Raw genomic sequence first — 27,186 nt, forward strand, 5'->3', positions numbered from 1 at the left:
TAAGGGATTACGATGATGGCACAATGCAGGTTACACGCGGATGTCGAGGTAGGGCTCCGGGTTGCAGGGGGGCCTTACAGGGGCAAAGAATGGCATTGTCCTGTAACAAGGGCTTGGCGTCTTAGGTGGCAGCACGGGGTGGGGCACCGTAGGGGCACTGCGCTGTCCGAGTGTTGCCCTTGGGGCTATGCGGGGCACGTGGCTCAACGGAGGAGGAGTCCAGGGGGCCACCACCCTCTGAGAGGTAGGGAGGGACCCCGCCCCGCCGGTCCCCGCCCTTTTCCTAGGGATGGAAAAGCTGGTTCCGACCCAGGCTAGGGGCTACAGTGTAGCCTTCTCCCGCAGCCATACAACCGTCCCGGCCCCCTGCTTATATCCGGGGAGACCCCCAAATGCCCCCCACCCCTCGCATTGTCCGCCTACCTCGCTAGCCTGGACTACACTTCCCGAGGTGCTCGGGGGTCCCGAGGGGCGGGGCCACCTGGGCTGTGGGGGAGGGGGCGGCACGTGCCGCGAGTTTCAGCCAATGGAGAGCCCGGTGGGGAGGTCACGTGCCGCTGTTTGGCGCTTTTGTGCGCGCCCGGGTCTGTTGGTGCTCAGAGTGTGGCCAGGCGGCTCGGACCGAGGAGGTGGGTGAGGGGCCCTGGAAGGAGGCGGCGGGAGGCTGGGGGCCAGCGAGAGGGACGCGGCCGGCGGGAGGGTCCGGACCGTGGCAGCGACCCCCTGCCGGAGGGCAGCGGGCGTGGCCGCGGGCCCCAAGTGGGACTGGCTGGCGGGGGTCGCTCAGCTTTGTGTGTGGCTCGGGCGGAGTCTTGGCTTTGTCCCCGCTCCCTGGGGGCGCGGCTACCGTGGGGAGGGGGCGCGGTCAGCCGGGCAAGCTCCGGGCGTTAGCCCGGGGTGCCGTCGAAGAGACAATAGGGGGCGTGGGCCCTCGTTTGCCGCCCTCCTTTCCGTTGCAGCCTCAGCCCCGCTGGGGTCCCCATTGTCTGAAGGGGCGGGGCGGCTCCTCTAGAGGGCAGCGGCCTTAGCATCGGACTGCGGGCGGCTAGGGCCGCTCCTCCTTCCCGCTGTCGCCTTCGCCCAATGCTAGGGCCGAGCCCGAGAGGCCGACACCCCACGAGAGCAATCCGGTCCTCGCGGCGGGGGGCGCGGACAGCTAGGGTGGAGGCAGGTTGGGTGGGAGTGAAGGGAGGAGGTGGCGGGCCGATGCCTGAGCTACCTCACGGCCGGTTCCCTGGGCCTGCCCCACCCGCCGAGCTGCTGCGGGGGTGGGGGTGGCCTGGAGATGTTTTTGGCGGGAGTTGGGGGGGGGCTTCAGCGCGGGGCGAGCCCGGGAAGGGCGGAGTTACCCAGATAGGACCGTTAGCCCCGCCCATCCCTCCCCTTCCCACGCGCGCGGGCTACGGGGTGTTGTGAGTTCCGGGAGATTCGAAAAGGCGCGGGGAGGAAGGGGGCGGGGCCAGGGGCCGGAGCGCAGGGCGTGCTCTGATTGGCCGGGGGCGGCCACCCGCTTTTCCTCACTTGGACCGGGGCCACGCCCATCCTGGGTCCGGTGCTGCGTCTCATGCCTTGCCGGGGTTGGACCGTTCCGCTGCTTAGGGTTTTAATTTCCAGCTGTTGGAACCTGCAGTCTTAGGTTTTCTTACTAGCCTGGGGTGTACAAGGATAATGACCTTAAAAAGAATCAAGGAGGGATGTAGAATTTTTTCATGATATAAGGCAGCAAATGTAACCTAAAGCCTAGAGGTTCATAAAACTGATCAATTTTGCTCGCTGTTGGATAAGGAGCTTAAGCCCCTAGAACAATAGGAGTTCAACATTACTGGTTAATATTAGCTTGGGCGTTTTGTTTTCCACCATGGCAGACGCAGACAAAGCAGGGGTGGGCATTTCATTTGCACAATGAGTTGTAGGCAGTATTAAGATGGCTCCGGTCTCGCTGTTGAGTTGAATCTGGAATATCTTTCCGCCGTTTCGGGGGAAAATTTTTAGAGTTTTTAGGGAAAAAAATATATTGTGACTTAACGTCGTCTAAGTTTTAAAATCCAAGATGTTTTTTGAACGGGCAAGCTCAGTTGACTTGATTTTTCTGCCCCTAAGGTTCTGTTCAGTTCAAATTTACCAATGTTTCAGTATTTTCTAGATTTTTATGATTTTCTAGTTAATGATGTCTTATTTAATTCCACGGTAGTGATTTTTCTGACACTGATTTATGTGAAATTTGATTTGAGGTCCCTTTGGATCAATGACCTAGAAATGCAAAGAAATTGATCGCATGCTTTTGAAAATCGTTTTCAGGGTTTCCTTGCCAGTGGATTGTGTAGAATACACTGCCAGTCTCTTGTCTTCTGTTCACCATGGCTTCTTCTGGTAGGTAATCTGTTTGGAAAAGCTGAATTGTGATGGGTTTAGGATTTTATAATAGGAGATGGATTCAGGTCTTAAGCTATTAATTGGGAAGTTGTATTTTGGTCTTATCAAAAAACCCATTTTATAAATCGGAGAATAAAGAAAAAAAAATTATCACTTGATTGTACTGAGAGCTCCTAATTGTTTCATTATATGATGATTTGGCTTGGTCTAGAGCAAAACTGTGGAGTTTTGCACAAGTCTCTTTTGTTTATGAAAGTGATTGTCAAACACTGATATGTTAGAATGGTATTTATTGATCCAAAAATACTGAGCTTTGATTTTGTGGGAGGGTGGTATTCAGTTAATTTCTTGCCTGCAAACACAGCATCTTCAGCAGCCTGAATTCTATTCGTTTAAATTGATTTGGTTTTTAGAAAATTATAGGCTGGTTTTATTAGAATAGGAAAGCCCCATTTTTTTGAATACGTTATGAATATGATCAAATCCAGATATCCAGGTGAAAGAACTGGAGAAGCGTGCCTCAGGCCAGGCTTTTGAGCTGATTCTCAGCCCTCGATCAAAAGAATCCGTCCCAGAATTCCCCCTTTCCCCTCCAAAGAAGAAGGATCTTTCCCTGGAGGAAATTCAGAAGAAATTAGAAGCTGCAGAAGAAAGACGCAAGGTAAACATCACAATTCACAGAAAACAGGATATTTATTTATGTAATGTGGCGAATCAGTTTTATTTCCATAACAGGAAGAAAACAGAATTGTAGCTAGATGTGATTATAACTGTGAAAATTACATATGCCAGCAGCTACAAGAAAATGCCAGACATTTACTGAGCTCCTATTATATACCAAGTCCTTTACTTCTGCTTTTCTCCTTTAATCCAATGACCCTCAAAGGATAGATGTCTGAGATACTGAGATGAGAAAATGGTCTCAGAAATGTTGTCATTTTCCCAAGTTCTATAGCTAGTGAGTGAGTATTGGAACCAGAATTCAAGCTTAGGTCTGTCTGAAACCAAAGTTCCTGCTTCTCTTGCTTTCTCTTTGAAAAATAGATTTGTTAGTGGATGATTGTTTTTTCTTTCCCTTTTTTTTTCCCTGTCTGGTTTGGTTTGTTGTGTGCTTGTGTGGCTTTTTTTTTTTTTTTTTTTTTTTTTTTTTTGAGAGCTGTACAATAAAAACATTTTAAATTGCTGGTAATGTGATTGTGTTGCTCAACTGGCATGATGATATTGGGGCAGTTTTTCTCTTACCTAAGCAATTCTAAAAAATATCCATTTTTAAAAACAAATCAGAGGGGCGCCTGGGTGGCTCAGTTGGTTGTCTGCCTCTTGCTCTCAGGGACTTGAGTTGAAGCACTGTGTTGGGCCTGGCCTGAGGGTGTGGAGCCTACTTGAAAACAACAACAACCCAAATCAGAAAGATCAACAAATATTAATATGCTTATTATAGAAAAATTGGGGATCAGAAGTTTATACATAGGAAATTAAGAGTATTCATTATCCTACTTCCCAGAAATAACCATTGTTAATATTTTGGTGCATTTCCTTCCATTCAGTATTCTTTTCATGAAGAACTTTATATAAATTCTCATTTATTCCCTTCTAACAACTCTGATTAAGGTGAGTGGGTTTAATTTTAAAATTAGGGAGGGGGGCCTGGTTGGCTCAGTCAATAGAACATGTGGCTCTTGGATCTTGGGATTGTGAGTTCAAGTCCCACGTTGGGCATAGAGTTTACTTAATAAAAAAAATTTTTTTTAATAAAATAAAATGAAGGAAAGTAGGCACAAGAAGGTGAGGTAGTAACCTGTCCCTGACCAACACAGTACAGTTTGAAGTCTGACACGTCTGACCACACGTACACAGGCCCCTATTTAAGCTGCTGTAACAAGTGCCCTGTACATTTCAGTGCCACGTGCGTATGTGCCCTGACCCACTTGTCAGCCCTGCCATTCCTGTCCCCCGGAGGAGTGGCAGTGTTTGCAAGGGAGCTTTGTCTGCTACCTGCTCTTCTGTGCAGTTCGAGCTCCTACGGAGGTTCATGGAGCTCTGTGGAGTTTTGAGCTTGTGAGGAGATAGAGCCAACGGCTGGACAGAGAAATTTTTAACGAACCGACCCTGGCGATGTTGTCACTAGCCTGTGCTTCATATAGTGAAACTTGGGACTGGGCTATTGCCGAAGAGCGTGAACAGAACCAGTGGCAGGTGCTCCGTAGTTTTCCTGCATCAGTGATGCTTCCAGGCACGTCGGAATCTGTTCGGTAGCACGCCGCTGAGTGTGGCGTCAGCTGAAGGAGGCGCACCGTGGTAACAGCTCCAGTGGCCTGGAAGTGAATGCAGCTTCCAAAGAGAGAAGCTGATCAGCTTTTCCATGAGACAGAAATCCCCCTGGCTCAAACAGTAACCTGGGGGCTTAGTCTTAAATTCCCTATCATTCATGTTTTTTCTTTTTCTCGATATAGTTACCTTTTTTATCATCTAATTTTCTTCAGGTGGACATTGACGTTCCCTAACCAGTTCTTGACAGGACAGCTCCAGTCCCCAGTGCATGTTACCAGTCCTTTTGTTACCATTAAGCAGTCAGTCTTGCAGGGATTCTCTTAGAGAACAGTTGGGCAAGACTCTGAACAAACTGGGCAATTTTCCAAAGTAAATACAAACACTGGAAAAAGAGGGTGATGTTCATAGTATTTTGATGAAGACAATTCAGGCTCTGACTTAGGTTATATTTAAAGAGATCTCAATTTCTGCCTCTTTTCAGACCTCCCCGTTAATAATTTTGGGGGGGGGGTAAAAAATGTAATGCTAAATAAGCTTCAGAGGGTCTAGCCTGTTAAACATTTTTCAGTCCCATGAAGCCGAGGTCTTGAAGCAGCTGGCGGAGAAGCGGGAGCACGAGAAGGAGGTGCTTCAGAAAGCCATAGAGGAGAACAACAACTTCAGTAAGATGGCGGAAGAAAAGCTGACCCACAAAATGGAGGCCAACAAAGAGAACCGAGAGGCCCAGATGGCTGCCAAACTGGAGCGCTTGCGGGAGAAGGTCGGTGGCCCAGCCTTGCTTTGAGAGGGTCGAGAGCTTTGAAGTCTGCACCCGTGAGGTGGACCGAACTAATTGCCTTGATCAAGGCGTTGGGTGTGTCTGTCCTCAGTTTCGGGGCTGCACACATTAAATGAGAGGTATCTTATTTTAAAATAAGATGGAGCGGGGCGCCAGACTGGCTCAGTCAGTGGAGTGCATGACTCTTGATCTTGGGGTTGTGAGTTCGAGCCCCGCGTTGGGTATAGAGATTACTTAAAAAATAAAATCTTAAAAAAAAAGGGGGGGGATATTCAATGATTTCGGGAAAAATTGTACATTCTTGGGAAGAGCAGTAGGAGGCTCGGTCATCAGGTTCCATGAGTGACCCAAGGAAGTTTGAAGATAATGTTTGAGAACTCTGTGTGTGTCCCACTAATACATTATATAGAATATATGCCCAGAGCTGCCGTCGGGCTCTTTTGGGGTGCGCGGCTTGGCAGGCTTTGTGATTTGCCCGACTGACGACGCTGTTTCTTTCCAGGACAAGCACATTGAGGAAGTGCGGAAGAACAAAGAATCCAAAGACCCTGCTGATGAAACTGAAGCTGACTAATTCGTTCTGAGAACTGACTTTCTCCCCTTCCCCTTCCCAAATATCCAAAGACTGTACTGGCCAGTGTCATTTTATTTTTGCCCTCCCGACAAATCTTCTAGAAGCTGACGTAGGACTGTATAGGTAGATCCAGATTGTATGATGTTGTTTTCGGGGCTAAAGGGGAGAAACTGAAAGTGTTGTACTCTTTTTCTAAAGTGTTGAAGTCTTTCTAATGTAGCTACTTTTTCTTGTTGCATCTTTTCTACTTCAGTGCACCTGGCGTACTGGGTTAACGGCTAGTACTGTATTGGCTCTGTGAAGACATGTTTGTGCAAAGAGTATGTAGTGGCTTCTTTCAAACTGTTAGATGCTGAATATCTGTTCACTTTTAAATCCCAATTCTGTCCCGATCTTACCAGATGCTACTGTACTTGAATGGCTAATAAAACTGCACAGTGCTGTTGGTGGCAGTGACTTCTTTCTGTACAGGTAATAAACTGTGAAGTGACAGAGACCCTCCTAGTTTCTGTTCGTTCCAGATGGGGCCTTTGGCCTCCAGAAACGCCGAGCGCACACGTCGCCACAAGGTCTCTGCCCTGGGGTGTCTCCCTCCGGCCTCTGCCCTGGGGTGTCTCGCTCCGGCTGTCTCGCTCCGGACTCCTTTGCATTGTCTTCTTCCACAATCATCACTTTGTTTCGAAGCCTCGGCCCAGATCAGCTGCTGCGATAGTCTTTCAGATGTTTATTTGCAAACAAGCTTAGTTTTGTCCCCGTGTCCCTGTTAAGGCAGCTTGAAGCTGCACATGGGGTTCCTAGAGAAGGGCTTGGGGGAAATCTCGAGGTCCTGGTTAGAGGTATTTACAGTTTACTGGCTTTCTGTTACAGGCAGGGGTGGGATGTGTCCTCTCATACTTTTCCTGCCATAGAAGCCATGACTCCAAAATTGGGATATTTAATATTCTCTGGGCCCACGTAGCAACGTTTGACGCTGTGGTTAAAAGGAACCTTTTCCAGAGTAGGATGTGATCTGGGTGGCTCAGGTTGGCATCTCCTTGTTTCCGGAGGGTGTAATATTCACCATTGCCAGAGCAGTGCCTTTCAATTCAGGGAAAGCCTTTGGCAGCTTTCCTATGCTATTTGGGAAATAGCCTTAATTGCATATGATTATTTGCTCCTCAGACGTCTGCATAAAAGCTCTTGGAAGCCACGTTGCCTCATAGTGAGAAAGCGCGCCGGATGACTTCATGCTGGGGGAGGGTCTGCTGGCTGCCGAGCGTGGACTCCTCAGCTCCGGCTTTATCTTTGATTGGGGTTTTACCAAACTTAGAGGTTAATAGTGGTCCATCTCAATCTTTCTCATACGTTGTTAGGATTAAATTGTGTGTGTGTGTGTGTGTGTGTGCGCGCGTGTGTGTTTGCGTGTGTAGAAGGCCTGGTTGGAACCCTGCTTCAGTATCTAGCACGCATATAAATGACAACTGTTTTCCACCAGAGGCTAGTGAGAGCTAAGTTTATACTCTTAAGTTGGCAAGGGTGATGCAGCTGCTTGTGTGCCTTGAACTGACTTCCAAATTTACCTAGACCAAGATGATCGATTGTAGTTCTGGGGAAAAGCTGAATGTAAAGAGTTCCGGCCACGCAGGGCAAACAAGAACAAGATCAAGTGTAGTTTAGTGGAATGCTAGTTCAGACAACAAATAGGACAAAGTGAGGCTTGAGTGCAGGAGCTCGGCATCAGTCATCCTCAGTCTCTGGCGCGTCGCAGGTGTTGGAGGTTTGCACGGGTGACGTGGTGCCCACAGAGAGCTCTTAGATGCCAGTTTTGAGTAGCTGGGACATGAAGATGGTGTAAAGATAGAAACTTGGGGTAATGCTACCGGGTGTCCTAGAGATGGCAGTAAACTGTTCCTATAGGACCTGTAGGGAAAGGAACAGAGCTTAGGAAAAAGCAAGAAAAGAGTCAGGCTGGGCTGAGGGAGGCTACCCCACTTCCCACCAACCCCATGGTGGCTCTGACTTAATATCACGGGGGTCCTAAGTCCCCACCTCGTGACAGTGATGCGTCACAGGGAACCGAAGGGCTATTACACCTCACCCATGAGCTCAGAAGTCCTGGTTTGCTCTTTTACTTCTTTTTTTTTTTTTTTTTTTTTTTAAAGATTTTATTTATTTATTCGACAGAGATAGAGACAGCCAGCGAGAGAGGGAACACAAGCAGGGAGAGTGGGAGAGGAAGAAGCAGGCTCATAGCAGAAGAACCTGATGTGGGGCTCGATCCCATAACGCCGGGATCACGCCCTGAGCCGAAGGCAGACGCTTAACCGCTGTGCCACCCAGGCGCCCCTGCTCTTTTACTTCTGACCTTTGGGGAGGCACTTAGTGCCGGGCTGCTGTTTTCCCCTGGACAAAAATGAGAAGGTTGAACTAGGTTAGTTAAATCGTTTTTACTCTTGGCATAGAACTTGGAGGGAAAGAATAATAGACACCCGCGACTTCCGGGGAGTGTGCGTGTACTTCCCCAGCCTGGGCGTCCTCTGTTCTGGCCTCTAGCGCGCATCTCTTCTGGTGGGGCCAGCTGCCCTGACAGCCCCTCAGGCATAGGTAGTCTTGCAAGGCCGGGAGGTATGATCTCAGCCCCAGGGCTGTCATCAAGGAGCCCACTCCATTCCCTTTTGGCTTGAGTGGAAAATGAGGCTTGTCCCTTCCTCCTGGGACTTTTGTACCTAGATGTGGTGATTCACTGGCCTTGGTGGAAAGGAGATTCGACGGACGTGAAGGCCCTTAGATCTGCTGTGTCCGAGCACCTCGAGTGTGTCACACACTGGGCTGTCCGCTAGTGATGAAAATCGGGTCCCAGTGCGCCATGTGCTGACGGTGAAGGGGAGGAGAGTTGTGGAACACTTAGCCGAGAATACTATTCTCGACCAGAAGCTTATACTAACCAAGGGTGCTTCAGTGGCTTGGTGAAGGCGTAACCACAGGCTTCGGTGGCTTGGGAGGCCTAATGGAGGGGGAAAGACTTGAGCCAGTCCTCTGAGGGGTCAGATACGGACCCCAGCACTTAATAATTAATGAAGCCCTTGACAAGCACGCGGTTGGGGAACCTGCCATTGTTACTGGGTCATGGCAGGAGCTCAACAAAGAGCCCCTCTCCGTTTCTCCGGTCCTAAGCAATGGAGACCCTTTGGAAGCTTTAGGACACGGAGATCACAGTATTCAGTGAACAAAGGCATTCTGAGGGAGAGAAAAGCCAGGCGGGGCAGGATGGATTGGGGGGAATGCGAGGGAGAGCGAGGGCGTGGCACAGGGATCCGGGGACGAGGGTCTGAACTGGAGGGGAGCGCAGTGCCCTGGAGCAGTAGACCACCTCCTCCCGGAAATCTGCCGCTGAATCTGGGAAACAGGAGGAGGAAAAACAGACCATTCCACAGGTGATGGGGGCAGCGGTGCCGGCAAGGAGCCACTGTTTATCGAGCCGTTACTTCCAGGTGTTATTGGCTCCGTGGGTCCAACCCCGTGAGGGAGTACAGGGCAGCCCTGCAGTGCAGGGGAGGTAGGCAGGGGTAGGAAGGTCATCTGGCTTGCCCGAGACTCTGAGCCGGCAAGGGTCTAGGGCAAGGAAGGCCCTGCATGCGGACGGGGCTCCGCTGGTCCCAAACGATTGCCGGTGCCCCGGATGCAGCCAGTGCTGCCCTCCTCAGAAAAGCAGTTGGTGACCATCTCCGGCAATGCTGGGGAAGGGCGGTGTCACCCCCACTCACTCCTTTATAAAGGTGTCCCTTTCTACTGGATGGATGATTCTCCCAGTGGAAAGTTCTGATTTCCAGTGATGTTTTAGCGCTCCTAATAAGTCTGTCCTCTCAGATAACGGCTTGGCCACCTTACTGTGAATTCAGTCCGTCTGAATCACTATGAAACGTGATTCACTTAGGAATAAGAAGAAGGGGAAAGGTGGGCTCCTTAAAAGCAGCTTTCCCCTTTGGGTGGGAGGTGGGATTAGGTGCCCCGGAAGTTCCCTTTCAAATCTAAGACCGTGGGTCTGGGTCTTCTCTGCTGGTGAGACTGCAGACCCCTCAGGTTGGGACCCATGTCTTGACCACTGAGGATCCCCCCCACTGAGCTGAACTTCAAGGCCCTAGAAACACTGCTGGCGCTTCAGTCTCTTGCCATCTGCCTCCTGCCTCTTGGTCCAGGTCAAACAGAAGGTCCTAAGGGTCCTGTGGCTGAGATCTCTGCCAGCCGAAGCTGGTATTCTGCACTGAAGGGGCCCAGGGAAGATTTTCTGGCTTGTTTTATACACGCACCCAGGGTTTTAGAGCTTAGTGGTAAGGCTCGAAGAGCTCACGACGCAGCAGCATCAGTGGAAGGGCTCCGGCCCATAGCTGGGAAGGCCCAGCCTTCCCCCGGCGTGGGGGTGAGCAGTACCTTGCCTGTCCTTGGGCACCAAATCCTACCGGGGGCAAGTGGGCTGTGAAGTGGACGGAGGGGATAAGAAAGAGAAGCAGGACATTAGCCAGAGGCCCATGGCCACCACCTCAACAGAATGGAGGGTACCAGGGGGACCGAGCCTCTCTAGGTACAGGAGGCCTCTGGCCCGGGCCTTCAATCTGTGGCCTCCCACTCCCCTTGCTGGCAAGAAGTCCCAGTATCACTAGGATGGGGCAGGGCGTGGTGGGGACTCCCTGCTGAACCTAGGCTCCCCTCGTACGTGCAGCAGCTTACTTGGATGATCTCAGCGAATCCCCAGAGCATGTTAGCATACCCATTTCACAGGCAAGAAATGAAGCAAGTGAGACTCAGATTTGCTCAAAGTGACATGCCTAGGAGTGTGGAGTCAGGATTCAAAACTCATTTTTTATTTTAGATTTTTATTTATTTGACACAGAGAGAGAGAGAGCACAAGCAGGGGGAGCGGCAGGCAGAGGGAGAAGCAGGCTCCCCGCTGAGCAAGGAACCTAATGTGGGACTCACTCATCCCAGGACTTGATCCCAGGATCCTAGGACTCTGGGATCACGACCTGAGCCGAAAGCAGATGCTTAACCAACTGAGCCACCCAGGCGCCCTCAGGACTCAAACCTTAACTTTTAACCCCCAGCTATACTCAGCTCCTTAAGTATCATGTAACAATGATTATGAAATTGTTTCAATTATGTCTCCCCAGCTGGAAGGAAGGTTCCAGAGCAGGGACTGTGCCTGTCACGTTCACCACTGGCTCTCCGGCTCTGAGACTGGCATGTGGTTGGAGGTTAATAAATACGCTGGGTGCCTGGGGGGCGCAGTCGGCTAAGCGTCTGTCTGACTCTCGGTTTCGGCTCAGGTCGTGATCTCATGGCCTTGAGATCAAGCCCCACACTGGGCTCTGTGCTCAGTGTGGGGTTTGCTTGGGATTCTCTCCCGCTCGTGCTCTCTCTCTCTCTAAAATAAATAAATAAATATGGCTGAATTAAATCATTATGAGTGGGTGGGTGACTTGTGGTCCACTAGGGGCACCTGCTTTGTCCTCTTTTTGTGTGGACCCCATGGGAAGTCAATCCGATTTTCTAGAAGCGGAGGATGGCTCTGCCCTGGTTTGCACATTGGCCTCAGAGGTGTCCTACCCTTACCGACATCCTTTCAGATGCCAAGGCGCCACATGGTGGCCTGCTGCCAGGTTGTGTTCAACCCATGCTGTTTAAATTTTTGAGCGAGTTGCCAATTAATTCCACTCGAAAATCTGATTTCAGGCTTATCTTAAAAAACCTGGATGATCCGACCACGCTGGGCGCTCAGTCCGGCCCAGACGCCGTCAGCAGGCCCTGGGCAGCTGCTGCCCCCTAGAGGTCGGACCTGCGCTCTACCGCGCTCTGTTCTCCGGCCCGCCCACTTCTGTCCTTGACAGAAGTCAAGGGCCCTAGCGGTAGGCCTGAGTTCGCGGTCCCTGACGTAGATGATAGCAGCTCTGTCAGTCACTCTTTTTTTAGGTCAAAGGTCCCAACAGTACAAAAGGAAGTATAATGAAAAGTGACACCCCTTCCTCTGCTGTCCCCTAGTTCCTCTCCGCAGACGCCACAGTCCCTGTCTCTCCCACACACAGGCTGCACTTCCTTGAACACTGTCTCCAAACGCTTGCGGGCACCTCTTAGGGGCCAGACTCCAGCTGGGTTTTTCAAAATAGACCCAGGGACCCTCATCAGCCCTTTGGAGGCAGGATTTCTAAAATCGGAGTCTAGGTGTCTGGGTTTTTTTAGAGCCCACAGTGTTTTCTGTTGCTCAGCAAGACAGAGACGGCTGTACTCGGGATGCAACATCCCTAACACAGTTCTCCCTCCCCGGTCCCCCCAGGGTCTGGCCATCGAGGCCACTGCTCAGCTCTGTGGACCGTGCCCTGCCCAGGGGCACTCGGCGAAGTCCTGAACCCGGCCACACCTTCACACCCAGCCCCGTTCCACCGCCCTGCCGACCCACAGAGGAGCAGCACTGCTGCTGGATTTCCCGTGCCAACCATTCAATCCAAATACGGGGAGACCAGTGCTGTGATGTGGGGGCGCAGGCGGGGGCTCCTCCGTGCAGCTGCAGGCCCAGGATGACTTCCTATAGGAGGTAAGGCTTGGGCCGAGTCTGGTCTAGGGGCTAGAAGAAAAGAAGGCACACTGCCACCCTGTCTGTCCCTCTCCCAGCTCACCCCACCCCACCCCCACCTCACCCCACCCCACCCTGCAACTGCCTGTACTGGCGGCAACTGACAGGGAGACCTTAATAGCCGTGTACCTCGAGACGGCCTGGGGAGACCCACGGGGGTAGAAGGAGGGGTCCAGCCATAAGTCAGACCAGCATGCCTGGCCTAGGGGGCTGCTTGGGGTCAGGTGGCTTGGTATCCAGAAGTACCTGCTGGGGGGAGCAGAGATGCAGGAGCCCTGTTCCTCCTGGTCAGTCTCCCGAAAGGCTCTCCAAAGCCAGAGGCCGCGTCCCTGCAGCCTCCGTGAGCGCGACCAGAGAGAGCTCCTCGGACCACTGCCAGGCCCCGGGCTGCGCTGGGCCACGTGAGATGATACAGAAACTGAAAGTAAGCATTTAGAAACTTTTCTAACGATTGTACAAGGTCAGTTGAATACTATTAAAGTCGAGGCTGGTCCTTTAGCATCTTTTTTATTCATTTTATCTAAAAAAATACTCATTGTAAAAAATACATAACAGAAAATGTGCCACTTTAACCATTTTTAAGTGCACAATTCAGTGGCATCAAGTACGTTCGCTCCGTTGTGTAACCACTGCCACTGGCTTGTGGATTTCCTAAATTCTCCAAAAGTAGAAGTTCTCTGCAGATAAGCATTTTTTAAAAATTTAGTTTGAGAAGCACTAACCTAAGTCCTGACCTGTGGGCCTCCCAAAGCCTTGCAGGTGTTGAGGGGGAAGAGGCCCCTGAATGCAGGGCTTGATAACGTTGTTCGGCTTCATTTCCCCAAACTGTTGGGTTGAGATTTGCCCCCAGAAAAGGGTGAGGGCTGGGGTACAGGGGGAAGGGAGGCTTTGGTGCTGCCTGGGGCACGGGGCCGAAGCGGGGCTCTCCCCGGGCAGGGCTGCCCTGAGCGCCGGGGGCAAGAGAGTCGGATGGGAGGCTGCCAGGCCTTCTGGCAGGCTTTCCTCCTGACTCAGTCGGGGGAGGCACATTGGTTTAGAATTCCAGTAAAGTTAGCTCCAGCTGGGAAAGCCCTCTGTGACCCCTGCGTCTATCCTCCTTGTTCAGGGGAAGAGCTTGAGGCCAGAAAAAAGAGACTTGCCCCAGTTTCCAAGCACTGAGTGGTGGTTCCAAATGTGGACCCCTCAATTCGCAGAGAGAAGCAGGGCAGAGGTCCTGGAGACACACACAATACGACCGAAGTTCCAGCTCCATTAGCCCTCCCTGGCCTTGGGCATCCCCACCCTCGCCTGTAAAATAGGGATAATCCCTCGCAGGCGGGAGGAGTATTGAGCCTGGGCTCGGTTTAATGAAGGGCATAGCACGGAGCCTGCTGCTTGGGTGACGGGAAGGTCAGTCCCCTGCCCCTCTCTGTCCCTCCAAGCCCAGTGTTCCTCCTGCGGCCTCCAGGGTCTTCTCTGTCTGCCATTTCCTGTCACTGTAGCTGCGGGGACAGAGGAAGGCAGACCCTCTCCAGACTGAGGAGAACAGGGAGCTCGTAATCTCTTGCACCGGCCCATCGGAGCGTCCCCCTCCCCAGCTGGACTTCTCTCTGTGCTCGACTCTTCCTCCATCTCTTTGGGCATCTTAGAGAAATTTTTGTCCCTTCTGGGACTCAGAACATTTGTAAAATGAGGGAGTTGAACCAGGAGAACTCAAAAGTCCATTTTGGGGGAGGAGGTGCTATGAAGTGTGGGCTGCTTTACATTTCTGTATCTTTTCTGGGACAGACTCCCAGCATGTCAGACTGGGCTGCTGCTGGGTTACTGGCCACCTGCTTTTGTGTTGCCTTTCTCTGTACTCTGTCACTCCTTCCTGTCCCTCTTCTTTCTCTTTTCTGGCTGAGGTTTCCTAAGCACTTGCCATTTGCTAGGCACTGTAGCAAATAAGCATTTCACGTATCCCATCTTACTGAATCCTTAAAGCATCCTAGTGAAGTCAATGCTATTCTTAGCTTATTTTCCAGCCTCGAAACTGAGATTCAGAAAAGTTGTGTCATTGACCCATAGCTGGTTAGTGGCAGAGCCAGCAGCTGGCGTGCTCAATGCCATTCCCCAGATGGTCCGGTCCCATCCCAGCCTGAAGTCGGTGGGTTCAATATGGCGCGTGCCTGGGCCCACCACCTCCCTCCTGTTTTCCCCAGGTGGACTCTGACTCCCCAGACAGGCTCCTGCTGGCAGGACCCCTCGGGCAGTCAGGGAGGTGGGTTTGGCTGTTGGTGGGAAGATGATCACTGTTTGGTTCTGGTTTCTGACTCTTATCTCGGATACCTTGTCCTCTGCCCCCAATCTTTTTCCTCTCCTTTCTCTTTAGCTGTCCCTTAGAGGGTACCCAGAGCAAGCCTTTCCATTCCCTCATTCATTCATTCATTCATTCATTCATTTATTGAACAAATGCAAAGAGTCTCCCTACATGCCAGTCACAGTTGTAGGCCCTGGGGGTTCAGCGATGTGCAAGGCAGGCAGGCTCGTGTCCCCAAGAACTTACATTCTGGTGGAGGAGACAGACGTTACAAAAAGATGATGAGTGCATGGAGGGAACGAAAAGGGCTGGTGGAGAAAGCGACTGTGGCAGGGGTGAGTGTCTCTGCAGGTGCGGCGGGCAGGGCGCAGCGTGTTCCTGGCAGGTGGAACAGCATGCAAAGGCAGGAACCAGCAGGTGTGAGGGAGGCGCATACACCAGGCCCTGAAGGCTGGATAAGGTGAGGCAGGGGGTCCGGCGCTAGGGCTGTGGGCAGGGCCCAGCCATGCTGGCCTGTGGGCCATTTCATGAGTGGCGTGAAGCTTCTGGGGGCTTTAAGCAGGGAGCAATGTGATTGGGTCAAGTGTGTATAGAAAGGATCCTTCGGCCACTGTGAGAAGAGTGGATTGTGGGGAGCAGGCGTGTGGCAGAGATGAGGGCGGGGTCCATGGGATGGAGAGACAAAGTCAGAGTCAGGATCTCTGCGGGCTGACGGGTACAGCTTCACGCCCGCCGCTAAGGGGGAGCTGGCGTGTGGCGGGGAGCAGAGCGGCCCACGTCTCTGGGGACCTGGAGCAGGGGATGCCCCGTGGCGTCCTCCTCCGCCTCCCCCTCTCAGGGGAAGGGCTGTGAGCTTCTTCTTTCTTTCTTTTTTTTTTTTTAAAGATTTATTTATTTATTTGACAGAGAGAGACAGCCAGCGAGAGAGGGAACACAAGCAGGGGGAGTGGGAGAGGAAAAAGCAGGCTCCTTGTGGAGGAACCTGATGTGGGGCTCGATCCCTGAACGCCAGAATCACGCCTTGAGCCGAAGGGAGACGCTTAACGACTGCGCCACCCAGGCGCCCTGGGCTATGAGCTTCTGATGGTCAAGAGTCACCCTTGGCAACAAGAGGTCCACATGCCCAGAGCGTCTCCTCCAGCCCTCCTTCCTGGGCTTGCAGTTGTTACAAAATTTTTTTTCACCAAGCACATTTGAAAATCTAATTGGTTTTATTAAGCAATTCATGACTCGGTCAGCATTCTAGCTGGTTGAGGGGAGCTCCAAGAGCTGTGCAAAATGCTTCTGGAAAGCAGAGAGGGGCAGGAGTGCCTGGGTGGCACAGTCGGTTGGGTGTGTGACTCTTGGTTTTGGCTCAGGTGATGTTCTCAAGGCTGTGAGATCGAGCCCCACGTCGGGCTCTGCGCTCGGTGTGGAGTCCGCTTGAGATTCTCTCTCCTACTTCCCCTCCCGCTTATGCTCTCTCTCTAAAATAAATAAATCTTAAAAAAAAAAAAAGCAGAGAGGGACAGAAAAAAGGAATTTATTAGCAAAGAATGCATTGTTTTAGGCAAGGTCACCCTCCTAAGGGGACTTGTAGGGGTCTCCTCCTGTTGACCAGGAAATGCCAGGTGGGCTGGTTAAGGGTTACGTTCTGGGAGGTTGAAACCGTTGTTAAGTTAGGCATTAAGTCTTGGTTCACTGATGTGGAACCCTAACATAAGTGACACTATTTTGAGCCATTTCTTAAAAACAGAATTTCAAAGGCAGTTAACAGGATTAGAACCTGATACAAAGATGCAAATGTAATTTCTTCTCTCTACACTTACCTTTGTATTTTTAATAGTAAAACTAGTTTGTTTGTGTTAAATGTTGCCTGATTATTTATATGCGTGTTGCAAGAATAATGCTTGACCATATAAACTCTCTCTCTCTCTCTCTTCTAAGGAATCGCTACATCCAACATGGGGCTCAAATTCATGACCCAGAGATCAAGAGTCCTATGCTTGGACTCAGCCAGCCGGGCGCCTCTTACATAAGCTCGTTTTAAAACTGCCTTGCGTGTAGGGGCCCTTAGGTGGTTCAGTCAGTTAAGCACCTGACTCTTGGTCTCAGCTCAGGTCTTGATCTCAGGGTTGTAGGTTCAAGCACCAAGTTAGGCTCCATGCTGGGTATGGAACTTACTTAAAAACAACAACAACAACAACAAAACTACCTTGCTGGAGAATTGTAAGTCAAGGTACTAGGTTAACTTTTTTTAAGGGTAAATTATTGGCTCTGTAAAGTCAACCTTAGTTCCTTAAAACTGTCTGGTCATACCTGAGTCTAGGCACATCTCTTCCAAATATAATATTCCAGTCAAAGCCTTGGTAATATAACCAATGTTTCTAATTGTCTCCTATTGCAAGGAGAACAGATTCCCATTGAACTTATGTAAATAATTATTTTGCCATCAAAAGAATACTCAACTGATGAATCACAGACCTGTACCCCTGAAACAGATCATACGTTATATGTTAATTTAAAAAAACTTTAAAAAAGAATGTTGGGGGCGCCTGGGTGGCACAGCGGTTAAGCGTCTGCCTTCGGCTCAGGGCGTGATCCCAGTGTTCTGGGTTTGAGCCCCACATCAGGCTCCTCTGCTATGAGCCTGCTTCTTCCTCTCCCACTCCCCCTGCTTGTGTTCCCTCTCTCGCTGGCTGTCTCTATCTCTGTTAAATAAATAAAATCTTTAAAAAAAAAAAAAAAGGTAGAAGGGGTGGAAAAAAAAAAAAAAGAATGTTGATCCTTCGAGCTGGATGAATGAGGAAAGATACAACAATCTTTCATATATATAAAAAAAAAGAAGCGTCAAGAGTTTTTGAATTCTGGAGGGATCAGGTAGGGAGGAAAAAGAAACATTTCATCCTTGTTCACAAACATCTCATCTTCATTCACATCTTTGTTCACGCTATCAAATTGTTGATAGTGTTAGAGACGAAGATTTCCCCAAATCTGGAAAAGCAGAACGTTAGAAAACCAGTGATATTTTTTTTAAAAAGATTTTATTTATTTATTCGACAGAGATAGAGACATCCAGTGAGAGAGGGAACACAAGCAGGGGGAGTGGGAGAGGAAGAAGCAGGCTCATAGCAGAGGAGCCTGATGTGGGGCTCGATCCCATAACACCGGGATCACGCCCTGAGCCGAAGGCAGACGCTTTAACCGCTGTGCCACCCAGGCGCCCCTGAAAACCAGTGATATTTTAAATAAAAGTCATAAAAAAGATCATCTTCTTCAGTTCCTTTGGTTCCATGTTATTAATTCTCATCCTGTTTGAATCCATTTTTCTAGTAGTTTTGAAAATTCATACCAATTTAGTTTTATGATCTGAAAGTTATCAAAAATCTGCATTCCAGACAGATTTCTGTCTGTGAATTTCTCTGAAGATAAAACATATTTGCAGGAAGAAACATCTGAGAATAACAGAAACTATCTGTAAATGCCAAAAGACTTAAAAATGGCATGCTTAAAGGTCTGATTAGAGTTCATTACAATCTAATTGACAATGAAATGTGGTCACTTCTGTGACATACATTTTAAGATAATAACTAAAATTACGACTGATAACATTTTACCAGGGCATATCAGGATTTTAGGAATTTTACGCAATTTCTAGAACACTTATAGGAAATAACATTTACTCATGCAGTATAACCAAAAAAGGTTTATCATCACTTACTTGACAATGCTTCCCATGTAATTTAACGTACCAAATATGTCTGATTAATTTAATCTCCCTCTTTGAGATGTTTCACGGGCTCCCTGAAAAAACCCCAAATTAGCTAGATAAAAATGACTTCATTTAGAATTTGCTTTTTGGGATGTTTGTCAAAAAATGCCTTTGAGACACTTTCTTAGTTTGTTTTTTTTAATTCTATACATTTATTTGACAGAGAGTGAGAGACAGAGCACAAGCAGGGGGAGCAGCAGGCAGAGGGAGAAGCAGGCTTCCTTAGCAGGGAGCCTGATGTGGGACTCGATCCCAGGACTCCGGGATCATCACTGTAGCTGAAGGCAGACACCCAGCCATCTGAGCCACCCAGGTGCCCAGTTTCTTAGCTTTTTAATTATTGTTTCTTCCTAGTGGTCTCTGTAAAAATGTAGAAGCATTCCTTCTTTGATAATGTTGAATTTGTAAGTTTCAGGTGACCTGTGAAACTTTTTAAAAGATTTTTCTCTAAGTTTTGAAAAGCTATTAGCCAGGATCATAATATAATAAGACATAATGTTTTTCCCTTAAAAAAATTTAAGTGCTGGGGCGCCTGGCTGGCTCAGTCCATGGAGCTTGTGTCTCTTGATCTCGGGGTTGTAAGTTTGAGCCCCATGTTGGGGATAGAGAGTACTTAAAAATTAAATGTAAAAAGAATAATGGGGCACCTAGGTGGTGCATTCGGTTAAGCGTCTGTCTTTTGGTTTCGACTCAGGTCGTGATCTCAGGGTACTGGGACCGAGCCCTATGTTGGGCTCCGTGCTCAGTGTGGAGTCCACTTGAGATTCTCTCTCCCTCTCCCTCTGCCCCGTCCCCCACTCATGCTCTCCCTCTCTAAAATAAATAAATCTTCTAAAAAAATAAAATCTTTTAGTCTTTTAAATCTTTTTAAAAATGTAAAAAAATGAAATTTAAGTGCATGTGTAGAGTTAAGAAGCTGTTCTACATTTATGATTTAATAAAATAATTCTAGGGGCGCCTGGGTGGCGCAGTCGTTGGGCGTCTGCCTTCGACTCAGAGCGTGATCTCAGCATTCCGGGATCGAGCCCCACATCGGGCTCCTCCGCTATGAGCCTGCTTCTTCCTCTCCCACTCCCCCTGCTGTGTTTCCTCTCTCGCTGGCTATCTCTCTGTCAAATAAATAAATAAAATCTTGAAAAAAAATAATTCTAAAGGAAAAATACTAAAAAATATAAAAAACGTTTAAAAATATGTATCAATTATATTCAAATAAAAAAATTTTTGAAAAGGTTTTAAAACACTTGGTCAAACAGGATCATAGGTCACTTTGAAATAATGCTTAGTTATCCATTTAACCAAAATGACAATTTGTAGGCAAATACAGACAGTTAAATATTTGTAAAAAGCCTTGCTCTTTAATTATTGAAAAGACTCAGAGGCCCCTGCCTGGCTGGCTCCCTCGAAAGAACATGTGAATCTTAATCTCAGTGTTGGGATTTCAAACCCCATGTTGGGTGTAGAGATTATTAAAAAAAATAAATAAGCTTTAAGAAAAATATTGAGAAGACTCAGTTTTTTAAAAATTCTATGTAATTACAGACCTGATAAAGGCAAAACATAGACTCTCTTTCTAGGCAGATTACATTCAAGGTAAATAAAAACCTTTGTTTACAGTTTCTTATTAAGAGCAAACCAGTAATCTAAGAAAACTTTGTCTTTGGGGCGCCTGGCTGCTTCAGTCGGTGGAGCGTGCAACTCTTGGCCTCTATGTTATGAGTTTGGGCCCCACGTCGGGTGTGGAGATTACTTAAAAATAAAATCTTTTAAAAATTTACCAAATAATCCCCCCCAAAAAAAGAAAACTTTGTGCTTTTATTTTTTTTTAAAAGATTTATTTATTTATCTATTTAGAGAGAGAGTGAGTGCATGGACGAGCAGGGGAGAGGAGCAGAGGGAGAAGGAGAGGGAGAGAATCTTCAAGCAGACTCCTCACTGACTGCGGAGTCTGTGTGGGGCTCGATCTCATGACCCTTGAGATCAAGACCCATGACATAACAACCTGAGCCCAAACCAAGTGTCGGATGCTCAACTGACTGAGCCACCCAGGCACCCCAAACTTTGTCCTTTTAACAGAGAGAAAAGCCAAATTCTAATTTTGCACCAGTATACTTTGGATGTTAAAACTTCTTCTTCTTTTTTTTAATAGATTTTATTTATTTATTTGAGAGAGAGAGCGAGAGAGCGAGAGCACCAGAGAGAGGAGCAGAGAGAGAGGGAGAAGCAGGCTCCCCACTGAGCAAGGAGCCCAATGTGGGACTCGATCCCAAGACCCTGGGATCACGACCTGAGCCAAAGGCAAATACTTAACCGACTGAACCACCCAGGCGTCCCTAAAGCTTATTCTTGAATGAATTTTCATCTTAGCCAGCTTACCACACACTAAAATTCCTTTTCAAAGATTCTTTCTTTACAAACTTTCTACAACTTTCTTTTTTACACTCAGATCTTGGTCTGTATTTTCCCTCTTTTAAGTAACCAGTTTCACTTTAGGACAAAATTTCTTCCTTTTCCCTCAACAAGAATGCATTTCCATTCCTCATACCTTCTCTCACAGAAAGCATACATTCTACTTTTCTGGTATATGGATATGTTTCCCTTATTACTTTCAGTAGCTTTAATCACGTATTCTAATTAAAATTCCTAACCCTTAGGAACTTTAAGAAGTAAATAATTATGAACTTTTACATGAGCCTGCTCTTACAGGCAGACTTACAAGTACTTTTTATGATTTCTAGATATGTGCTTTTTTATAGAAAATTTCTCAGTGGGGGACGCCTTAATTTCGCCTTGGGTCATGATCTTGGTGTCATGGGACGAGCACCCCGTGGGGCTCCTTGCTCGGTGGGCGATCTCCTGGAGATTCTCTCTTTCTCCCTCTGCCCTTCCGCCACTAAAATAAATAAATAAATCTTCAAAAAATTATTTTTCATAAAACATAAAACATATTTGCTTATAGACAGAAATATCTTTAGTTCTTCTGTAAAAGGAAGCAAAAAAGGGATAAGCTTATGTTCAGTAATTAATGTTTCAGTATTTTATCTTATTTGAAAATTATCTGGATATTCAATGAATTTAACTTAACTCATCACTTAACTTAGCAAAACATTAAGGTCTGAGGCTACCAAAATGATTCGGGGAAAATACCTAAAAACATTTTACCATACTTACATTTATTCAATTTACTTATTCTTTTTTTTTTCTTTTAAGAATTTATTTACTTATTTATTTAGAGAGCTCGAGCCGGCGGGGGGGGGGGGGTTTGCACAGAGGGAGATGCAGAGAGAGGCTCCCAAGCGGACTCCATGCTGAGCGGGGAGCCAGGTGTTCGTTTAATCCCGTGACCCCGAGATCACAATCCCAGCCAAAACCAAGAGTCTGACGCTTAACCGACTGAGCCACCCAGGCTCCCGCAATTTACTTGTTCTTAACAATTACGTTTAGATTATCCACAAAAGCTTTGTGAGACATCTGACAATATAACTTATAACAATAACTTATTCTAAGTTATTTATCTTTTTGCTAGCAGATTTCACAGCATAACATGAACTTATTTGATTAGTAAAACTAGGTAAAATAAAAAGTTGTATGTTTGCGTTATATTCAATGTTGATAACTCTAAGACGTGTCGATTTTCATCAAACCAGCAACTTTTAAACTAGTTTTGATACAGAATATTTTCTCAGATTCCATGAATCTGAAATGCATTTGAATTAAAATTTTATTTAATTTTTGAGAATTTTTATGAATACTAAATTTATATAAGTGCCCAATTTTCTTTAAGCTGATTAAATAGAGCTCTTTACCAATTAATTTGAGCAATAACATTCAGAGGTATAAAATGCTAGTTCTCAAAAAGGTTTCTTTCTTTCTTTCTTTCTTTCTTTCTTTCTTTCTTTCTTTCTTTCTTTCTTTCTTTCTTTCTTTCTTTTATTCGACAGAGAGAGAGACAGCGAGAGAGGGAACACAGCAGGGGGAGTGGGAGAGGAAGAAGCAGGCTCCCAGCAGAGGAGCCTGATGTGGGGCTCGATCCCAGAACGCTGGGATCATGCCCTGAGCCGAAGGCAGACGCTTAATGACTGAGCCACCCAGCCACCAAAATAAGGTTTCTATATTAAGATATTCATTAAAGCCCTTGCAAAATGGATTAAACCCCACTCACCTGAATATGAATATTAAGTAAACTTTTTTAACACTAGTAGCGAGATACATGCTCAAGTTGGGTAGGCACGCCCTACAGTTCAAGGTCATCATATAACTTAAAATGTACAACCACAAGGCTCTTTGCAATTAATATGAAAAATCAAAATTTCAAACCAGAACTATTCACTTGAAAACACCCTAGTAGAACGTTTACTTAAGAAATCAAGTAACAAAGGGGAGCTGTATCACCAATGTAAGATTTCTAGTTAACTGCAGGTTCTGCCATTCTTAACAACTGTTTGAGATGCTAAGTGTTTCAATTCATATTTAACAATGTATAAATAGTGGGACTTTTAACGCTTATTCCAAAATAGCAGAAATTGTAAAAATTGTGAATTATTGGAGAAAATACCATTATTGTATATCTGACATTTAACCTTTTAAATTAGGGAGTGTACATACTTTTGTGGTATCACTTTAATAAAATAGGGAGCTTGGCTGGCTCAGTCAGTAGAGTGCATGACTCTGGATCTCAGAGTTGTAAGTTCGAGCCCCACGTGGGGTGTAGAGATTATGTAGAAATAATAAAAGCTTTAATATTAATATGAATACAATGAACAATCTCTTGTAAAAGAAAAGGAACACTAGTCAAAACAAGTTTTAGTTGATGTTATCTGCTTGCGAGACTCAATTACTTAGTATTTAAAACTCTAAGGCATTGAGTACTTTTCTTTAGAACACACGAGTCCCTTCCTGCACCTTTATGCCTGTGGTAGGGCAATGAAAGACTGAAGAGCTTTTTTTTTTTTTTTTTAAGATTTTATTTATTTATTTGACGGAGAGAGAGAGACAGCCAGCGACAGCGGGAACACAAGCAGGGGGAGTGGAAGAGGAAGAAGCAGGCTCCCAGCAGAGGAGCCTGATGTGGGGCTCGATCCCAGAACGCCGGGATCACGCCCTGAGCCGAAGGCAGACGCTTAACCGCTGTGCCACCCAGGCGCCCCTGAAGAGCTTATTGATATGATCAAGTTTATTGACTCTAAGAATTAGTGCCAAGAGCTGGGGAATCTACTTTTTGGAGGAAAATGCTATTTAGAATATGTAGAAATAAGTGGTAACAGTTAATTTAGAAAAATTCGATAACAAATGCTTTTACTGCTCATAGTAAAGATGTTCTGTTATCCCTAAGGCACTGGCTGGTGCCTGTGACTCTCTGACTTTGTGATTGTTGTATATATTATATTTGGGCAATAAATAATTGGTGATAGTGTCTTCTAAGTATATGCTGTCCTACAGCACACCTTGCCCTAAGTATGTGAAGTTACCCTGATAACACTATAGGTTAATACGTACTGATTTTCCCCTCAACTTCTCCACATCAACTTTTTAAAATAAGTTTTTATTCTTTAGTTTCCTGAAATTCTACCTTAATATTAGAATGCATGAAAATATAGTTCAGATATATCATGGAATTTTTAGCATAACCAACTTTTTTTTTTTTTTTTTAAATTTTAAGTAGGCTCCACACCCAACGTGGGGCTTCGACTCATGACCATGAGATTAAGAGTTGCATGCTCTACCGACTGAGCCAGCCAGGCTCCCCCTGAGTGTAACACTTTTTAAGTACTTCCTTAAGGGAGATATCATATGGGAACAGTAATTTCTCCCCTTCATGCAGATCTCAATGCAAATGAAGGGACCCAATTAGAAAAGAGTAAGCAAAATTTCTTTAGACATAATACATAATCAGGTCATGCAATGCTTGCTGAATATGCTTACTGATTTAGAACAAAGATGTGTTCTTTTTTTTTCCAAGATTTTTTATTTATTTATTTGACAGAGAGATAGAGACAGCCAGCAAGAGAGGGAACACAAGCAGGGGGAGTGGGAGAGGAAGAAGCAGGCTCCCAGAGGAGGAGCCTGATGTGGGACTTGATCCTAGGACTCTGGGATCACGCCCTGAGCAGAAGGCAGACGCTTAACAACTGCGCCACCCAGGCGCCCCCAAGAAACAGATTGCTGGATGCCTGAAGGAAGGTGGGTGGGGGATGGGTGAAATGGGTGAAGGGGATCCAGAACACTTACCATGATGAGCACTGAGTAATGTACAGAATTGTTGAATCGCTACGTTGTACACCTGAAACTGATACAACACTATGTTAACTGTACTGAAATTAGAATTTTAAAAATAAAGGTTAAAAAAGAACAGGTAATAATAAAAAAAAAGATAAAGAGGAAGCGAAGGGGAATGTGGAAAACAGTAGTAAGTTACAGTGTGTAGCTTGGCAATCAACACGACTTACATTTACTTTTAAGTGTTAATATATACGCTTACTATCCGCGTGGACGGGTTTCAGCTAGGACTTAGAGCTTTGACTCAGGCACCAGACCTCAGATCTGGGTCCCTGCCCACCGCTTGCTGGCTGTCCTCTCTGTGTTTCACTTCCCGCTCTGGGAGGGTGATCATGGCAGCTACTCCTGGGGCTGGTGTGAGGATTCAATGAATTAGCACATGTCACGTGATTAGAACAGTGCCTGACATATAGTAAAAGCTCAAACGTTTGTTATTATTGTTATTTGTATATCAAAGTAGATCAGTAGAGTTGTCTTGCCATTTAAGTGGGATAAATCCTCATATTGAGGGCATACATGATTGAAATAATTGGTTTTGTTATGTTAAAACTTGCTCTATGGTTTATAATTAATGAACTAAAAGCAGAACGGTTTATGTTCAAATATTTATGCAAGCGCTTTATGACCACATGTAATACTGAAAATCTGGACAAGTGACAGTCTGTGCTCTGTGACTAACTTGTTCTGAGACCTAAGGCAAATCACGGAGCCTTTCGAGGCCTCCGTTTCTACTAGAACCTTGTGGCTCTCCAGCCGTTACCCTCTCCTTCTGCTGACCACGTCCCCCTGGTCTCTCTTGCTGATGGCACAGTGCTGATGTACCAGTGACCTGGGTGGGAGCCCCAAGTCAATTAAACATAATTAGCTTCGCCTTATGCTTTGGCTCCGCTTGTCCCAAACTTGGACTTGAGGTCTTGTGCATGTGCGCCACTGGTCACATACCACATAGTCTGGAGCTCTCAAAAACTTCAGTGAATAGGGACGCCTGGGTGGCTCAGTTGGTTAAGCGTCTGCCTTTGGCTCAGGTCATGGTCCCAGGGTCCTGGTATCGAGTCCCACATTGGGATCCCTGCTCAGCATGGAGTCTGCTTCTCCCTCTGCCCCTGCTCCTGTGCTCTCTCACTCACTCTATCTCTTAAGTAAATAAATAAGAGCTTTTAAAAAAAGAAAAAAATTTAAATGCCACACATATCTACAACAGGCAAAAATAAACATAGAAACAGAGAGCCTGTAATTGTTGTTTAAAATTTGTAAGCCATGAGATGAGCATAATAATGCAAAACTCACTAGTTTATAAAAGCTTGGATCCAAGCTGATTTTCTGTGGGCTGGAATGAGTTAAAGTTATCTGCTTAGATGGCTCAAGTTTTTTCTACTAATATTTGTGGAGAAGACCCATGATTTTTCATTTGTCTAAATGTCAAATGACCTTCTCCCCTTATGTTTTACTTCTGATAAGAATTATATCCCTGGGGTTTGTACTTTTAATATTTTTATCTCAAAGACACAGGTTAAGAATGCAAGTTCCTCCTGGTTTCATGAGGCCAATAATTTACAAGCCTTTTGAGAGAAATAGAGGAGGTCTGGGGATCAGTGAAAGGACGAGGGGAACTCCGAGTTGCCTCCAGAGTTGCATTTCTAGTTTTATAAAGATTTGTAAGATAAGGACAATTGCTTTTAATTCCTCAAATTGTTGGATTGTGGCCTAGATGTTACAGAACCTGATCTATGTTGGATTTTTTTTTTTTTAATTTTAGCTTTCCCTTGGCTGCTTCAAGGAATAACGTAGCACTTGACCAGAAAAACCCTCAGTCTCATCAGCTCTGGGAGGGGCTCACCAAGGGCTCGTCGTTGAAGGGAGATATGGGGTGTCTGTTAAGTCATTAGCTTGGCAGATTTTGTGTAAAGGTAATTCAGGCAGGATAACTAGAATGAATGTTCGAAGAAAGGAGTGTGGAGGGAAGCAGTAAGAATGATGTCTGCCTTACGTATTCGGTTCCTCTTGTGTCTTTTAATTTTTCATCAGCTTTTTGTTGTTAAACTTTCAATGGAGTTGAACTTTTTGCAATTCTTGAAGTCTTTGCTTTTAAGTGCATTTCTTAATGATCTCGTTAAATTGGGACACTCTTCATCGGGGCCACTGCAATTCTAGGTTGTAGTTCCCCCGAGGGCTGATGGCAGTTTGGTCAAACCCGAGCCAAACATGGAGTTTGATCCATATTTCTGTCCTGCCATAACTAGCCACAGATGGGGGGCAACTCTTCCTGGCTGTGTTTTGGGGCCCCCAA

General features: G+C 46.7%; 2 protein-coding genes and 1 long non-coding RNA gene across 5 annotated transcripts in view; 2 read left to right on the forward strand and 1 right to left on the reverse strand.

Annotated features, from left to right (window-relative positions):
* The first annotated feature begins 261 nt into the window (after positions 1-261).
* STMN1 (stathmin 1) lies at positions 262-6,441 on the forward strand. 2 transcript variants are annotated; one of them, XM_045782254.2, is made up of 5 exons: positions 555-629; positions 2,299-2,370; positions 2,862-3,034; positions 5,213-5,404; positions 5,925-6,441. In XM_045782254.2, exons 2-5 carry the CDS (start codon positions 2,358-2,360, stop codon positions 5,994-5,996), a joined length of 450 nt encoding a protein of 149 aa, XP_045638210.1. In that variant the 5' UTR covers positions 555-629; positions 2,299-2,357; the 3' UTR covers positions 5,997-6,441. The 2 variants fall into 2 exon arrangements, with proteins under 2 accessions (XP_087714488.1, XP_045638210.1); XM_087858362.1 differs by lacking the exon at positions 2,299-2,370 and having other exon boundaries at positions 262-629.
* LOC123782217 (uncharacterized) lies at positions 6,066-12,964 on the reverse strand. Its single transcript, XR_006776934.2, has 2 exons — positions 12,844-12,964; positions 6,066-7,895 (listed from the first exon to the last, which is right to left on the reverse strand). It is a non-coding gene; the product is annotated as an uncharacterized LOC123782217 (long non-coding RNA).
* The window catches only part of PAQR7 (progestin and adipoQ receptor family member 7), a 42,139-nt gene continuing 26,851 nt past the window's right edge, over positions 11,899-27,186 (forward strand). The window contains exon 1 of one of the 2 annotated variants that reach the window (XM_087858359.1): positions 11,899-12,558. The gene's annotated coding sequence lies outside the window, so the exon portion shown is untranslated. Of the gene's footprint in view, positions 12,559-12,876; positions 13,022-27,186 lie in introns of those variants that run through there. The other variant, XM_087858360.1, reaches the window with a different exon arrangement.

Source organism: Ursus americanus, chromosome 33, assembly GCF_024610735.1.
Source record: "Ursus americanus isolate L20-20 chromosome 33, mUrsAme1.1.p, whole genome shotgun sequence".
In the NCBI taxonomy this organism is placed as follows: Eukaryota; Metazoa; Chordata; class Mammalia; order Carnivora; family Ursidae; genus Ursus; species Ursus americanus.